Here is a 17,212-nt window from a genome sequence, read left to right on the forward strand (position 1 = left end):
AGGTTCAGGTCCCAGGGCGCCACCAGTGATCTGAACGGTGGTCGGGTTCTTTTAACCGCATTACTGAACCTCTTGATGAGGTCTTCTTCTGCCAGCTTCCTTCCCAGTAACACGCTAAGGGCTTAAACCTGGACTTTCAGGGTTGATCCGGCCAACCCCCCTTCATACCCCAAGTACAGAAACTGTAAGACTTGCGAAATAGTGGTCTGGTGTATATCTTCCGCTGAACCCCGCCAGCGGATGAAGGCTTTCCATACTCGATAGTACACTAGGGAAGAGACTTCTTTCCTCGCTTTAAGCAGCAAGTTGACCACTTGATCCGATAGGCCACGATTTTTCAAGATCTTCCTCTCAATTTCCATGCCCTCAATGATAGTGTCTCTAGATTTTGATGAGCCACTGGGCCCTGGTGTAGCAGACCGGGAACTAGAGGTAGAGTCATGGGGCTCTGGACTGCCAGCTTCAGGACCGTGGAGAACCATGATCTCCTCGGCCAGAAAGGGAGAATTATGATCACTGTGACCTCGTCCTCTATGATTTTCTTTAATACTCTGTGTATCAGAGGGAATGGGGGAAACACGTACCCCAGTTGGAAACTCCATTTTATCGAAAAAGCATCTACTGCCGCTGTCTGGTAAAGATAGAACCTGGAGAAGAATTTTCCGACCTTCCTGTTCGCCGTCGTCGCCATAAGGTCCACCTCCGGCCTTCCGAACCTTCGGACTATCTGATTGAATACATCTGAGTCCAGCTCCCATTCCCCCGGAAGGATCTTGCTTCTGCTCAGGAAGTCTGCCAGGATATTTTCTTCTCCTGGGACAAACACGGCTGTCAGTGAAATGATGTTCTCTGTTGCCCAGCTCATAATCTTTGAGACAACCAACATTAGATCTTTGCTTCTTGTCCCGCCCTGATGATTCAGGTGTGAGACCACTGTCGTGTTGTCCGAAAAGACTCAGGTGCCTTCCGATCAGTCTTTCCGCAAAATAATTTATCGCCCGCCAGACTGCCTCTGCTTCTCTCCAGTTGGACGATTTTCGGCTCTCTTCTGCCGACCATTCTCCTTGGATTGACAGGTCCTCTAGATGGGCCCCCCATCCAGTCGAGCTGGCGTCCGTCGTGACTACCTGAAAAGAAGGGAGAGCCAATGATGTTGCCCTTTCTTCCATCTCCATGCTTTTCCACCAGGTCAGAGATTCTATCACATGTGGTGACATTCTGATGCTGGTCTCTAGAGCTACCCCTCCTTTTATATACGGCAGAATTGACCATTGGAGCCTCCTCAGCTTCCAGTGAGCCCATGGGACTGTTCCAATAGTTGACATCATCATGCCTAGCAGTTTTACCAGCTCCTTTAGTTGGATCGATTTTGGCTTTACTATGGCCTTGATTGCTGATCTTATTCTCTGGCACCTTTCTTTTGAAAGACTTACTTCGAAACTTTCGGAGTTTATCACAACGCCCAGAAACTGTACTTTTCTTGACGGCTTCAGCTGACTTTTTTGGAAGTTTATTATCCAGCCGTGGGCCTGAAGAAATTCTATCACCGTCTCCACGTCCCTTTGGACCCTTCTCTCCGACGAGGCCGCAACCAGCAGATCGTCTAGGTACGGCCAGATCCGAATGTGCCTTAGCCTCAGTACCGCTATTAAAGTAACCAGGAGTTTTGTGAATACTCGGGGGGATGTGGCCAAGCCGAAGGGAAGACATCTGAATTGGTAGTGCTTGCCCAGCACACAGAACCTCAGGAACTTTCTGTCCTGGACCTTGATTGGGACATGGTAATATGCGTCCTTGAGGTCGAGAGAGACCATAAAGTCGCCTACTTCTATGCCCGCCAATATTGACTTTTGGGTTTCCATCCTGAATTTTCTCGTGTTCACGTATCTGTTCAGCTTCTTTAGATTTAGTATCATGCGGTAGCTCCCTGAACTCTTCTTTACTAGAAAGATGTCTGAGTAGAAACCCTTTCTCTGCTCTTGGTTTGGTACTAATTCTATTGCTTTTATAACTTGCAATTGGGTTACAATATTTTTCATCTCCGTACGCTCCACCCCTTTCTTGGGAGTTCTTGATACCCAGAATCGGTCTCTTCTTGGTATCTCTGTAAATTCTATAGAATATCCTTCTCTTATGATTCTTATTGCCCATCTGTCCTGGACCGTGTTTTCCCAGATTTTTGAAAACTGCAACAGACGGGCTCCCACACATGGGCTGTAGTTGTCATTGTCTGGGCCCTCTTCTAAAGTTCTGGCGAAAGGACTGTTTCGACGCCTGAAACATTCCTCTCTGGTAATAGGGCCTTCCAGGTCTATATCCCCTTGCCGCTCTGTATTGCTGCCTCGCTGAGGATGTAAACGGAAATTTAGGCTTTTTGTCTTGTGGCAGCTTGAGGGATTTTCCTCCCGTAATTCTGTGGATCAGTGCATCCAATTTTGAGCCGAAAAGCTGCTCACCTTCGAATGGAAGGGACACCAGTCTATTCTTTGAGTGGGAGTCTGCTGCCCAGGCTCTGAGCCAGAGTGCTCTCCTCGTCGATACACCTGCCGCCATGGATCTTGCCGAGAAGGATACCATGTCTATTGAGGCCTCACAGACAAACTCAATTGCCTTCTGCATCATTTCCAGGTTCTTTAGGAGATATTGTCTGGATATCTTTTCGTTGATATCCGTGTGTAATGACGTGCTCCAGAGTCTCAGCGCCCTGACCACTGAAGCAATAGATACCCCAGATTTTAGTGCTACAGCTGACGAAAAATGCAGTTTCCGCAAAGACCCCTCCATTTTTCTGTCCATGGGATCTTTAAAGGATGCCCCGTCTTCTAGGGGGATCGTGGTCTTGGAGGTTAGCTCCGCCACTGCGGCGTCCACTTTTGGCAATGTGCACCACTTTAAAAACAGTTCGTCTTTAACTGGGTACATGTGGTCTATCCTTGACAGTTTCCCCTGCCTCTTGTCCAGGTTCGACCACTCTTTTAGGATTATATCCTTCATGACTTTATGGACTGGGAAGTGTCTACCCTTCTTTGACCTATCTTCGTACAGTATATCCTCCCCTTCGGTAGGAGTGACTGTCTCCTTGATATTCATGGTCTTGTAGATGGCCTTCAGTATGCTTTCTACATCATCAAAATTAAACACTCTGAGGTCTTCCTTGATTTCTCCTTCCTCAGAAGAAGTGTCATCCTTGTCCTCTATCTGACCCTCTGAGGAGGCGTCTCCATCACTGAGGTCTGCCTGGTCCCTAGATCTCTTGTTCGCTTGGGAACTTTGGAACTCATGTTTTGATACAAACGAATTTTTCATCCAATCCATTAGATCAAGTAGAATTTTAGATTGGTCTGGGACTGGTATAGGGTTAACCTCGCATCTGTCACACAGAGATTTCTCCTGAGGCCCTGAAAATGCGGCGTCGCATTCCATACACTTCCTATCAATATTCTTCTTTTTTGCGGCTTTCTTTTTTGGGACTGTGTCTGCTTCTTTAGAAGGCACACTAGCAAAAAAGACAAAAAAATAAAAATAAAAAATAAAAATAAAAATAGAGGCCTGTCACTTATCTAAACTACTGAGAAAAAACTATTTCCTGGAAAAATTACTGTAGAGCTTACCTCACAAGGGCACTATCAGACCTATTGGGGGAGGGCAGATCCATTTTCTTTCCAGCGGTATAGATAGACCTGCACAACCAAATCATGCAGGTTTAGTATATCCCCACACAGGTACACTGTCTACCAGAGAAGGGTACAGAAAGAATAAACCACAGCTCTCTTACCTTACTCGGAAGCACAGCTATCTCTATGTCAGTGCATGAAAGAAGGAGGACGCCCAAAATGATCCACCTGTGCTGGGTTTAAATAGCCCGCAACCACGTGCATCCTGGGACTTCCCCCAGTGTTCTGTGGGACATGTAGTTCCCAGTACCAATAAACAGAAGGCTGGGAAAAAACGCTGCCTCCGCTGTCACAGACTTGCCGCCGCACTGCCTTGTGGGGGCTGTAGTCTGCCAGCGCCTTTGCCGCCCGCCGGAAGCCATCCGCCCACTGCCTTGTGGGACTTGTAGCCTCCCGGCGGCAGTTACTTGCGGCAGAACCTAGCCGCTCGCTGCCGCCCGCCGGAAGCTATCCGCCCACTGCCTTGTGGGACTTGTAGTCTCCCGGCGGCAGATACATGCGGCAGAACTTAGCCGCTCGCTGCCGCCCGCCGGAAGTCTCTTACCCTGGTGCATTCTGGCACCTGTAGTCTTCCGGCGGCTTCTCCTGCTACCACGAGCTCCGGACTCCTGCCTCCGAACGGGCGCCGCACGAGGACGGCCTTACCCCTCAGCAGAATTTCATCGGGCATGTAAGTGCAGGATAATTTACTTACAATCTTTCGCCTGGGTGCACAAAAAAAAACCGCCACGCAGTGACACCTCCAGGCTAGCCTGTACGGGCAGGAACCCTAATGGGTCACGCTCCCATATGCCCTTAACCCCCAGAGTGACCCTTGCTTTAGGGAGGTAGCTCTAGTAAGAAAAACAACAAAACCTATTCCCTAGTCTAACTGAACTAGGAGACAGGAAAAAAAGACAAGGAGGAAGGGGAGGAGAGAGGCTTTATACAGGAAGGGGGAGGTCCTGGAAAAAAAACAACCTGTCTATCTGAAGGGAGAGGGATGAAATCCCAAGGTCCTGGCTGCCATGGGGATCGTAGAAGAAACACACGCAAGTACGGGGACAATATACAAACTCCACACAGTTAGGGCCATGGTGGGAATTGAACCCATGACATCAGTGCCATGTGGCAGTAATTACACCATCCGTAGTGTATTACAGCCATCACTGCTTACGCAAGCCTACTGCTCTCTTATTTAACTTGACAAGATCAGGATGGATCAATGTTTTGCTATGGATGTAAAATAAAACACAGGAATATTGTTAGATCATTTTGAGTTTTAGAAAAAAAAAAAAAAAAAAAACCTGTGTAGCCAGAACATGGGTTTCACCCTCTCTGAGTTATTACATATCTTGCTGTGATTTAGGGGTAGATGTATGAAGCAGGGATAAGGGAAGAGAAGTGATAAAGTGCCTGGTACTTTATCACCAGCCAATCAGATCCTAAATGTGAAGTTAAAGGCTTGCTTTGAACAATGACAGGTATGAGCTGATTGGCCGGTGATAAAAACCAGACACTTTATCACTTCACCAAGCTTAATGAATATGCCCCTCAGTCACTACAAAGTCACAGTAAAGATGCCCAGAAAATGTCATTGGAGGATGTGACCACAGCGATATTCCCTTGTCATTTGCTGACACTTGCTACAACAGCAGTTTGGCCCAGCAGATAACACACTATTGAGAGGAGCTCTAGTGGAATCGGCACTGTCTGACAGTCACATGACACAGAGGTTATTCACTGCTAGGAAACCGGAATCTGTAGCTGCTTGCATGCATGGGAAACAGACACTACCAGAAAACACTCATGGGTAAATGTACTGTACTAAAGCTTCTAAAAATGAAAAGGGGTGATGTAGCCTATAGCAACCAATCATGAAAACAAATCTGGTGACTTAGGTCTTGTATAAATCACATCATTTTCTATTTAAAGTACAGCACCTTTCCAGCATGAACTGTTGCAAACCATCTACATTCTATTATCTCCATTTCAAAATCTGTCTGGAGGGCAGAGCAGTATGGCTTCCATTGACAGAACATATTAGACTGAGCATGTTATGTTAAAGCAGAGGAAGATTTTACAGTGCAGCCAGAACATAGAGGGGCATAGCAAAAGTCACTCAATGGTAGATGCACACCCCAAAAATATGGAGGATAATTGGTGTCAGCTCCAAAGGTGGGACTGCAGAACAGTTCAGACTTCAAATAGGACCACACCCACCACCACCAGCAACGGCCATTCTATACTGAGTGAGTGACTCACTGGCTACCCTATCTGAATGCTGAACTGTGCTGCAGCCCCTCCCCTGGGGCCACCACTGGTATGAGCGCATGCTATGTCCACTCTGGCAAACAAGATAGGAATACATCTTGTCAATAGGGCTTTCTGCTTCACCTCGGTATAGGAAGCAAAGCATGAAGTAAATACCAGCACGATCTACCCCTCTGGTCTCAAAGGGTGGTAGCCAATTCAACATAAAAACAATGCCATATATCGCAGGTCATTCTTTGCACCTACCATGCAAAAAGCGTCAGACATGTATTCTCAAATATGTCACACCCTATCCTATTCAAAAATTGTACAGATGGCATTTGTGCGATAATTCTTGCTATCAAAACCAGTAATAACTCTAGGTGAAAATATGCAATTTTACACTAAAAAATGTAAAGTAACCTAGTATTATAGGTTACTTTCAATTTTTCAGGGTAAAATTGCCTATTTTCACCTAGAGTTGTACATGATAGAGCAGTGATGGCTAACCTTGACACTCCAGATGTTGTTGAACTACACATCCCAGCATGCACTGCTATTTGGCCATGCTAAAACTGATGCAGGGCATGCTGGGATGTGTAGTTCAACAACAGCTGGAGTGTCAAGGTTAGCCATCGCTGCTATAAAAGTACAGCATATTAGAGGGCATGATAATAATAAAAAAACATTTAAACATTGTTTGAGTAGAGAGATTTGCACTAAACCCTATGGATAATTATTGCATGTGAGCAATTAGATAACTGCAATATTCGGTCACGGAAAAAGTATTTTGTGCCATGAAAACAGGTTATCTTGGCTAATGGGATTCCACCCATAGAATTTGCTAGCAGATACGAACCACTTGGCATACCTGTAGTCTGCAAATATACAAAAACACATACACATGTGAGGGTTACAGTGGCGGATTCAGGGGGGGGCACCTGGGCACGTGCCCCCCCTGTCATTTATTTTGTAGCTGAGGACCAGGGCTTTCCAACGAGTCTAGCCCTGTGTCTCTAGCCCCCCGGGAACCGGAGATATCACCTGGCAAACCTGTAACGTTTTTTCCCCATAGGATAATATGGGACCCGTCAATTCCGACCCCCACCCGGTTCCGACAGCTGCCAGTTCCCGCCCTAGCATCACAGAAGCTTTTGGTTGATTTCAATCTCACTCTGGAACCAAACGTTCCAGTTTCACTGGACCAAAATCATTCAAATCCCACTCAAAAGTTCTTCAATATAATACTTGTCTCATGTAAATGGGTCAGTTGGTTCCGATATAGCCGGTTAAATGAGATAACTGGTTAAAGGGGGGAGTGGTGGTTTTCTCTCCCCCTCACACCAGAAAATGCAGGGACTAGGCTGGTGTAAAAGGGGCCAACCTGGGAATGCATTTTCTGGTGTGAAAGGGGTATTATTTCAAATAGCCGGGACCTGCAGTGCTCTGAATACAGCCAGGCTCTGACACTGTCAGTGGCTATCACTTCTGCCTGGCGGCGGCTGTCCCCCATTTACCATGAGCATGTATTCCCCCTTGGCAATGAGCATGTAATCCCACATGGCAACGAGCATGGAACCTCTGGCAATGAGCATGGAACCCTTGGCAATGAGCATGTAGAGAAGCAGCACTTATGTAGCATAATTTTTAATAGGCATTATGGTGTTTGGCATAACACATAATGGACATAATGGCGTGTAACTTAACGTGTAATGGACATTATGGTGTAAATGTTTAATGCGCGCCTTTGGTGGACAATGTCCCTGTTTATGAAGTGTATTGTGAATTTTGGCTTAATCTGTGTGGCATTTTGTGAATTCTGGCTCAATCCATGTGGCATTATGTGAATTTTGTCTCAATCCGTGTGGCATTATGTGAATTTTGGCTCAATCCATGTGGCATTATGGGAATTTTGGCTTAATCCGTGTGGCATTATGTGAATTTTTTCCCAATCCGTGTGGCATTATGTGAATTTTGGCTCAATCCGTGTGGCATTATGTGAATTTTGGCTCAATCCGTGTGGCATTATGTGAATTTTGGCTCAATCAGTATGGCATTTTATGCATTTGGCTCAATCCGTGTGGCATTATGTGAATTTTGACACAATCCATTTGGCATTATGTGAATTTTGGCTCAATCCGTGTGTGTTATTATGTAAATTGTGGCTCAATCCATGTGGCATTATGTGAATTTTGACACAATCCATGTTTCATTATTTGAATTTTGGCTCAATTCATGTGGCATTATGTCAATTTTGGCTCATTCCATTTGGCATCATGTGTAAGGGGCAAGTATAATGGGGTCTAGTATTTTGTTGCATAATGTGTAGAAGTTGTATATGGTGTTGACACACCCCCTGTTGAGTGGCCACACACCCTTTTCTGGAGCACGCCTTTGGCGCGCGCACAACTACATCCTTCACTTTTGTCGCCATGGTGGGACTGCGTACTTTAAATGCCAGGGCCTATTTTTAATTCCATTCCCACCCTCTCCTGCCGCTCTCTTAGCATGTACACTGGCACCACTAACACCGCCCCTCCCCCACCCAAACCCTTTTTTATCATGGTGCCCCCCCTGTAATTTTATCCTGGATCCGCCCCTGGAGGGTTACATTGTGTTGGGAGACAATTGGCCTAGCAGATTTTGGGAGTAAGTCTTTGTACCTGGAGGAAACCCACGCAAACAAAGTAAGACTATACAAACTCCACACAGTTAGGGCAATGGTAGGAATCAAACCCATGACCTTAGTTCTATGAGGCAGTAATACTAATCATCTGTACTGCCCACTAGTGATCCTAATGGGCAAACACTTACCAGGCCCTGTTGGGATTCCCTCCTGCAGGATACCGACATCAGTATTCTCATTGCCGGCATCCCCACTGCTGGTCATCGGTATGTATTCCCGTGCAACAACATGTTTAAGTACTAGATAGTTTACATCACAGCCAAGACTGAACTTGCCCCTCAGTCTCAGTTTTAACCCCTTGAGTGACAAGTAAATTTGTCAAAAGAGGTGTAAAAATTGTCCAAGCAAATATTTTTATTATGACCTTTAATGTTTACCTTATATAGGAAATGGAATCTATATGATTTATTTTATTTATTTTTACACAACATATGCTATTTTAAGTTATATAACAAAATGTGAGCGACAATGGAATTTTTACCATCTCTCAGAGGTTGGCACTGAAAGGGTTAAGGGTTTATTAAAACAAGTATATACCTATGGTTGTTGACTTTTAGGCTGCCCTAAAAGGAATGTAGTTACAGTTTGATTGCACCTAACCTTCCATTACACTTCCCAAATGAACCATTCACTGACAAGACAGGGGTAGATGGAAAGGGCTGCAGTGTCTAGGTTGGCACTGTTTTTAAACTTTTTTTTTGTGTCAATGTCAACACCAATTAGTGCTTTGGGCACGCACGGTGTCTCGCTGGGCTTGACACACTTTACTGTTGCCCATCGGAATCCGCGTGAATGTTAAAGAATGAAAAAAAAAACTATATATCGACCTTTTGTCACTATCGACGCATTGACTGTAACCCTAGCCACTGTACACACCATTCAACAGGCCAACAGCTCAACAATGCACATTGGATATCTTAGCCCACCTGACAATTGAAGATAACCGGCACTCCATCAGGAACAGGAAATTAAAGTATAATGCCGACCATTCAAAAAAAGTAGTGCAAATTATATTATTTGTTTTTAAGAAAAAAGTTTTACCTTCATATTATTCATAAGTTTCAGATTCATGTCCCTTGCTATAGAGCTCCTCCTTAAAAAGGATACATTAAAAAGTGCTATTACTCCATTAAGACAAAATTGTCACAAGCTCACAATCTAACATCTGCTTATTTCATGACATATCCGGTTACTGCAGCACTATTTGGAAGCTGACCTACAGGAAGTAGATAGATAGATGAGGATATTATTAATCAGGCGTCACACCGCACTAGAAGCAGGAAGTTATTACAGTAGGGGGGGGGGGGATTGGCCAACTCCCGGGGCAGGTTGTGACCTTACATCTCAGAACATCAAGGTAACAATGTAACAGCAATATGGCTGCATCAATCAGATTCTCTTTCCAGAATCCTGACTGCTGGTATCTTACTTCCAAACTATGTGGTAATTCTGGTTTTCCTCAAACATTTGTTTGAGGCGAACAGGAATTTCAGAGGAGGTGGGACAGAGAATTTCCCCAGCTTGTCTCAACCGGTTCTCTCAATCCCAACTCTCACCTTAACCCTGTGTAAGTCTAGGAGCTGTACTGCGTGAAAATGGCTGCGTATGACAAAGAGAACCAAAACTGCTCTATTATAGATATACTGTACAGTAGGATGATATACACAACCATGATCACCAAGTACACTTGCGTGACTCGTCAGGATTCCCTCCTTTGGGATGCCGGCATTCTGACCACTGGTCATCTGTAGGTTCCCCCGATGTTGCATACCATTTCTACAGGATATGGTCATTCGGTTGACACGCATTGCGTTGACAGGCCTTCGATCTACACCTGAAATAAGTCAACATGGCTAAGATTGACAGGGTTGGAAAGTCAACACAAGTCGACAGTCAATAGATCAACATGAGTTTCACGGTTTTTATCTTGAGCCGACATGCGGTATTTCATGCCCTACCATCCACTAGGGCGTGGAGGGAGAATAAAATAGTGTCCTGAGCACAGAAAGGCACCATGCACACAGGGAGGGGATGCAGTACACTTTCACTTTCGACATTTGGGACAAAATAATAAAATACGTGATGTAAATGCTTGTGTCAACCTTCCAACACTGTTAACCTTAGCCATTCTGACCTATTTCTGGTGTCGACACAATGAATGTATACCCAATGACCCATAAATACCATATTGCCTATGTATGGATTTAAGAGGTTATGTAATATATATAACACCATAGACATATGCCTAGGGTAGGCATACGGAGTGTAATTCAGGGTCACAAAGCTTTTGGGGCATATTCAGACTAATGTGAGAATTCGCATGGACTGCGAGGAGAAAGCTGCAGCACAAACAGAGTAAGAAACCCACTGGTTAATTGCGTGACAATGGCGAAGGTACGCATGGGTAGTCGTTTGTAAATTGCTCAAATTACACATTCACTAATTAGTGGTCAATTAGGCCCTTAATGTGAATGGATTGTACATGGAAGTGTAATGTGACGATAGACGCTCTCCTCAGAAGACATAGCAAGCCAGAGATTTTACTGCAAGAGTTATGACCAAAACTGGCTTCTCCTTGGTATATGAATGACTGAGAATATGGTGCCAATCTGGCTACATGTCATACATTGACTATACACACACACGACTATGTACTTTTTGTACTATTATATATTCATGGAGATATTTGGGCTTATAGTGTATGGGTTCTACATGCCTACAAGGCATTGGAACACAACAATCAATCCTAAGCCACCAGCTCGCTCTACTCCTTTTCCATTTCCACTATTTTCTATTCGATTTGCTATTGGATCAACACTGGCTTCAGGCAGGAGATGGACATCGAATTGAATGCTGCAGAGAACACATTAGATTTGCACTATCTACATTAGATTTCCATTCTATAGTCTTGGCTGCAAAGACTATTTTTCTATTCAATTTACACTAGACGGGAGCATGCATTGGGATCGAATCTGCATCGAATATAGAAAAACCATTCGATTTGGTTTCTATAAGCAAAATCGAATAGAAAAATTTGTTAATATATGGGGATATAGTTAATCCCCATTTTTAAGATATCTGACCTAGATCACTTAGAAATGAAGCACAGATCCCTCCATGTGTGTGGCCCCAAGCGACAGCGATGCGCAGTCCCTCTGAGTGATCTGTGCTTAGCATGTCTCGCAGCATTGAGGCCATTGTCAATCTGTCAGAGTGTCTATGCTCTATAAGAAAAAGAAAAAAAAAAAAAGACTCTCCACACCAATCAATTTTGAATGCAGCTGCGAGGCTGATCTTCCTGGCTAGATGTTCAACATGTCTGCTGATCCGAATCTGCCAGTCCCTCCATTGGTTGCCTGTATTCTACCATATTCAATACAAAATACTTCTCACATTCAAGGCCATTAACCTGACTACACCAACATATACACCCTTTGCTTTGTCTCTCATCCACACTCATTACGAGATCCCATTCACAATTGCAGGACTTTCTTCGGGTAGCACCCACCTTATGGAATGCCCTCCCATGCACATTAAGACTCTCCTCTAGCCTCCAAACTTTCATGCATTCCCTGAAAACTCACCTCTTCAGGCAAGCGTATCATTTTCCTGTACCCCACATAACCTCCAGTAGCATTCATATTTAATTGCATCCCATCAGGATGGTCTTGTAATCTGGTGGGACTGCCATGCTATGGCGTCCTATCCTTATGTATCCCTCCTATTATCCCTATAGATTGTAAGCCCTCCTACCTCTATGTTGGGTTGTTATTACCCAGTTTGCTTTAGCACTGCTATTTCCCATTGTAAAGCACAATGGAATATGCTGTGCTATATAAGAAACTAAATGAATTAATAAACTTGGCCTCATCTCCTCTACTTCTTATAATAGGCTCTTGAACATTTTTAACTCCGAGCCCATGAGGCCCTTAATCCGGCCTTGGTTAAGCCCCATACAAATAGATTGACAATGGCCTCAATGCTGCGAGACATGCTAAGCACAGATCACTCAGAGGGACTGCGCAACGCTGTCGCTTGGGGCCATACACACAGAGGGATCTGTGCTTCATTTCTAAGTGATCTACGTCAGATATTTTAAAAATGGGGTAACTATTGCCCCATGTGTAAAACAACAACAATCCCCTCCTGGAGCCACACAAATGCCCTTATTCTGGCTCACTCGCAAAGGCAAATTCCTTCTCAAATGGACAAAACCATGGCTTCTATAGGGTATTGCCAGAAGAAGCTGGCGATTGCCTCCAAAGCAGTGCCCTGGCGGAGGGGCTTTAGTGCATAGAAAAATGCGTTAAAAAAACAAATAACAAGGTTTTGACCACATTTTCAATTTAGAACAGCCAACGCTCAGTGCCTGCAGTGGGAGCTCTCCTGTCCCCTATTACAGGTGTTAGCAGGGCTCCTTGAATAGAGCCAAATAACTGTACCGCAGAGTTCCGTTGGAATAGCAGGGATCACAGCTGGATCCCGCTGTGAACCACACAGGTGCTGCTGTACATGCAGGTGCCCCTTCAGGGCTTGGAGCCCGGAAGCAGGCGACTCCATTGCCTCTGGAAGTTACGCCCCTGGTTGGGAGGCCCTTAGAGCAGTGGTTCTCAAACTCAGTCAAAGATAAAAGGAGCCGAAGGTCACGTGGTGTGGGGGTGGAGGGAATGAGGAGTTATGGCATGTGTATGTTAGGGATTGCCATTGGAAGTAGAATGTGTAATAAGAATAGAGGATTGTGGGGCTTATGTGGGATGAACAGGGGGACTAGGGTGTATATTGGAGTATTATAAGGCGGAATAGGGTGTCTGTGGCTGGGATAGAGGGTTATGGGGTGTATGTTGGGGGACAGGAACTGTAGTGCAGGATGTGTTGGGGTAGCGGTATATAGCGTGTTTGTAGAAGATAGGGATAGCAGTAGTGGTAGTAGTGTGTTGGTCAACAGTGGGAGTAGTGTGTGTGGGTATAGGGGTATGGGGATAGCTGTTAGGGGGTGTATGTGGGCTGTACAGTGGTTACAAAGGGGGCAGAGAAGTGCAGGGGTAACGGGCATAGAGGTGCAGTGCAGTGGGATGCAGTGTGCCGTAATTGGCATTACAGTGTGCAACAATATGTAATAGGCATAATGGTGTGCAGCGTAATAGGTACTGCAGGGTCACAACGTGTAATGGGCATAATTCTGGCGCAGTGTGTCTAAGTGGATCTTTCAGATTGCTATCCCCGGTCGGACCCAGTAATTTGATCCCAGATCCGACCTTTTCACATTATATGTAGAACGACCCAGATCACCGGGGTTGAAATGCTGGAATGGTCGACCCTGGTTATTCAGTTTGGTCCCTTTACATCGGACCTCAACCTGGCAATAACCCCGGTTACGTAAAAGTATGAGGGGCTCTACCTGGCACGTTGTGTACAGGTGGGACTACTATGTGGTGTAATGTGAATAACGGACACTACTATGACACTATTATGTGGCCACGCCACTTTCCCACATATTTTTGCACCTGGGCCCACAGCTTGCTAGTTCCACCTCTGGTGCAGGTTACGCAGCATGGGTCGCCATGGATCCCAAGGCCTGCATGAATCACATACGCTGCACTCATAGTTAGACACACAAAAAGCGTTCATAAGTTTAAGATACATCTAAACAAACTATTGGAATCAATTGTGTTCAAAGGCTTCATTATTGGTTAAAGAGTGCAATTAAGGAGTTTGAAATTAATTTTAAAAAATTAAACCTGCCTATGAGTAATACCACAGCTACTGCACTTAGTGCTATTCTAAAATAAAGCTTCATCAGGAAGATCGGAACACAGTCAGAAAATGATTAATAAAGAATCCTAATCAGGAGGCTTTAGGAAATTTTCAAAACCTCATTATACCCCAGAGCACTGTCAAGTATCTCACAAAGAATCGGAAAGAATAAAACAGGCTATCCTCCAAAATGGAGGTTGTGTGAGAGATGGACACTTAAAAAGACCAAGAAGCCTTAAACAGCACTGCGTCTTTAAGAACAATAGCAGTTTGGACCTCACTATAGGATATAAATGTAATGGGCCAAGTTGTTGTGCAGATCATGACCCCCTTTAACTGAGGATTTAATGAAAGCTGGAATGGTCTGGACTTCAGAAAGCTTTCGCTGATAGGTCGAGAAAATGGGGAGCAGCAAGCCTGGAACGGCCCAGTCTTGGGAACATCGTACCGGTTCCCCCCAACAAGATTTTCCCTTACATGACATCTGTCGCACAGCAAACGGTGCTCCACGGTGGTCGAGAACACTGCAGTTAGCTGGTCCAGCCTGGGGTTCCCGGAGTCTGGACCATTCCTGCTTTCACCTAATCCCCTTTACCTGTCCAAGGTTTCTCACCATTCCTTGGCACTAGCACACGTACAGACCAGCACTCAGATACTGAAAAAGGTACAATGGTAATAGTTTAAATTGTCTACTGCAGTTTATTATCAAATTATGTATTATCCCATACCCAGACTATAAATTCCCAGACTTGCAGGGGTGCCTGGGTTCCTGGTCCAAGTGAAGATATTTATAGGGATTGAAATATGCAAAACCAGTGTTTGTGTAGCTTCCATACAAAATGTTGGCAAACAGAAGCAAGTGCTGTCCTCACCACATACCAGAGCCCAATAATGACAAATATAACAGAACATTTACTTCAATGTATGTTTTTTGGCATTTCACAATAAGAATCTCTAGGCCCAGGGGTATCCTGAGAACGTGATGCAAAACTTTGGGAAACCACTGACCGAGGAGGTGACTCCCAGCAGCTGATCGCTCCTGCTCTTCCCTGACAGAGCACCTTGTACACCCGGCGCAGCAGAGCACTTCACCCCGGGGAAGCAGCAGGTGACAGCCCTGCAGAGCATTATGTACACCAGGCGCAGAGTAACCTGCAGAGCAACAGCCCTGCAGAGCACTGTGTACACTAGGCGCAGAGTAACCTGCAGAGCGACAGCTCTGCAGAGCACTGTGTACACCAGGCGCAGAGTAACATGCAGAGCACTTCACCCCGGGGAAGCAGCAGGAGACAGCCCTGCAGAGCACTGTGTACACCAGGCGCAGAGTAACCTGTAGAGCACTTTACCCCGGGGAAGCAGCAGGAGACAACCCTGCAGAGCACTGTGTACACCAGGCGCAGAGTAACCTGCAGAGCACTTTACCCCGGGGAAGCAGCAGGAGACAGCCCTGCAGAGCACTGTGTACACCAGGCGCAGAGTAACCTGTAGAGCACTTTACCCCGGGGAAGCAGCAGGAGACAGCCCTGCAGAGCACTGTGTACACCAGGCGCAGAGTAACATGCAGAGCACTTCACCCCGGGGAAGCAGCAGGAGACAGCCCTGCAGAGCACTGTGTACACCAGGCGCAGAGTAACCTGTAGAGCACTTTACCCCGGGGAAGCAGCAGGAGACAGCCCTGCAGAGCACTGTGTACACCAGGCGCTCCTGCAGAGCACTTTATCCCTGACGAAGCAGCAGCTGGGTCTGCAGGAGTTGGGGAAGCGACGGGACATGAGCAGACAGACCGCTGTCAGCTCGCGGGTGAGGAAGGGGGCGTCCCGTCTCTCCCACCCTTCCCCGGTCTCCTCACCTGGTGGGATTCCGAACTCCGGCTCCATGCGCGACCCCCGGACATGGCGGCAGTCCCGTTATACCGCTGTCATAATACACCTGGGAAAGCCCTGGTAAGCCGATGTTCTTTTGGCCGGGAGCTGGGGTCTGTCACTCCGGGCGCTCTGCCTCTTCCCTAGTCTGAGGGGGTTCCCCTCTACCTGATTTTTTGGGGTAACAGCGCTCTACAAACTTGTAATGTCACTTGTGTCAGTCCCCTCCCTCCCCCGGGCTTATATTGGTGTCACACTCCCCCCTCCCCTGTGCTCTCCCACACACACCCTCTGGTAACACCCAACGCATTACCTCCTCCAAGGGAGTGACCCGGCTGCATAAGCAGATCATTAATAGCGACAGTATATACATCACTGTGCCTTATATATTACTCCCCAGCTACAGCCCCGATTACTACGGGTGAGCAGTACACTGTGTGCTGTACTCTTGTTTTTGTGGGGCGTGTGCTCCCGGGAAGCTGTTGCAATAGGGAGGGTATTTTTACCATTCGATGGCGGCATTCCGATGTTTGCCGCCATCGAATGATAAACATTTGATGTTCCGATGGAATAATTTGGTCTGTTGAGTGCTCTCTAGTGGTCAGCGGCGATACTTCACCTCATAGAGGTGAGGATTAGTTATTATTTATTATTATTTACAGTTTCTTATATAGTTAGCTTTTAATACGTGTGTATATATAGATATGCATTTTGCTGTATGTGCTTATTACAGATATATGGTTCACCTTGTATCCATGCTTGGGCATAGCCAGAACTTCGTGGGCTCAATAGCAACATTTTGAAGAGAACCCTGTTCCAATGCTTTCTAGAGAGACTGTAGTTGCAAAATCCTAGTAGTCTGATAACCATTCATTTGACTCGCGATGCCAGGGGTGGAGTAAGGTAAGTGGCCTGGCACTGTCACTATCCACATCAATATCTATTTCCTTTAGTAACCAGGTGGAGAGTGAAGCAACCGTGCCCAAAGTGTGGCAAGGGAAGCA

At 45.8% G+C, this 17,212-nt stretch overlaps 1 protein-coding gene across 1 annotated transcript in view; it reads right to left on the reverse strand.

Moving 5' to 3' along the window:
- LOC146075452 (uncharacterized) overlaps positions 1–16,433 on the reverse strand; it is a 38,349-nt gene extending 21,916 nt beyond the window's left edge. Inside the window, exon 1 of the mRNA XM_083184715.1 lies at positions 16,196–16,433. Within this exon, the coding sequence (XP_083040841.1) occupies positions 16,196–16,240 (45 nt within the window). The 5' untranslated portion in view covers positions 16,241–16,433. The remainder of the gene's footprint in view (positions 1–16,195) is intronic.
- Positions 16,434–17,212: the final 779 nt, after the last annotated feature.

The sequence above is a fragment of the Crinia signifera genome, chromosome 4 (genome assembly GCF_055691185.1).
Source record: "Crinia signifera chromosome 4, ASM5569118v1, whole genome shotgun sequence".
In the NCBI taxonomy this organism is placed as follows: domain Eukaryota; kingdom Metazoa; phylum Chordata; class Amphibia; order Anura; family Myobatrachidae; genus Crinia; species Crinia signifera.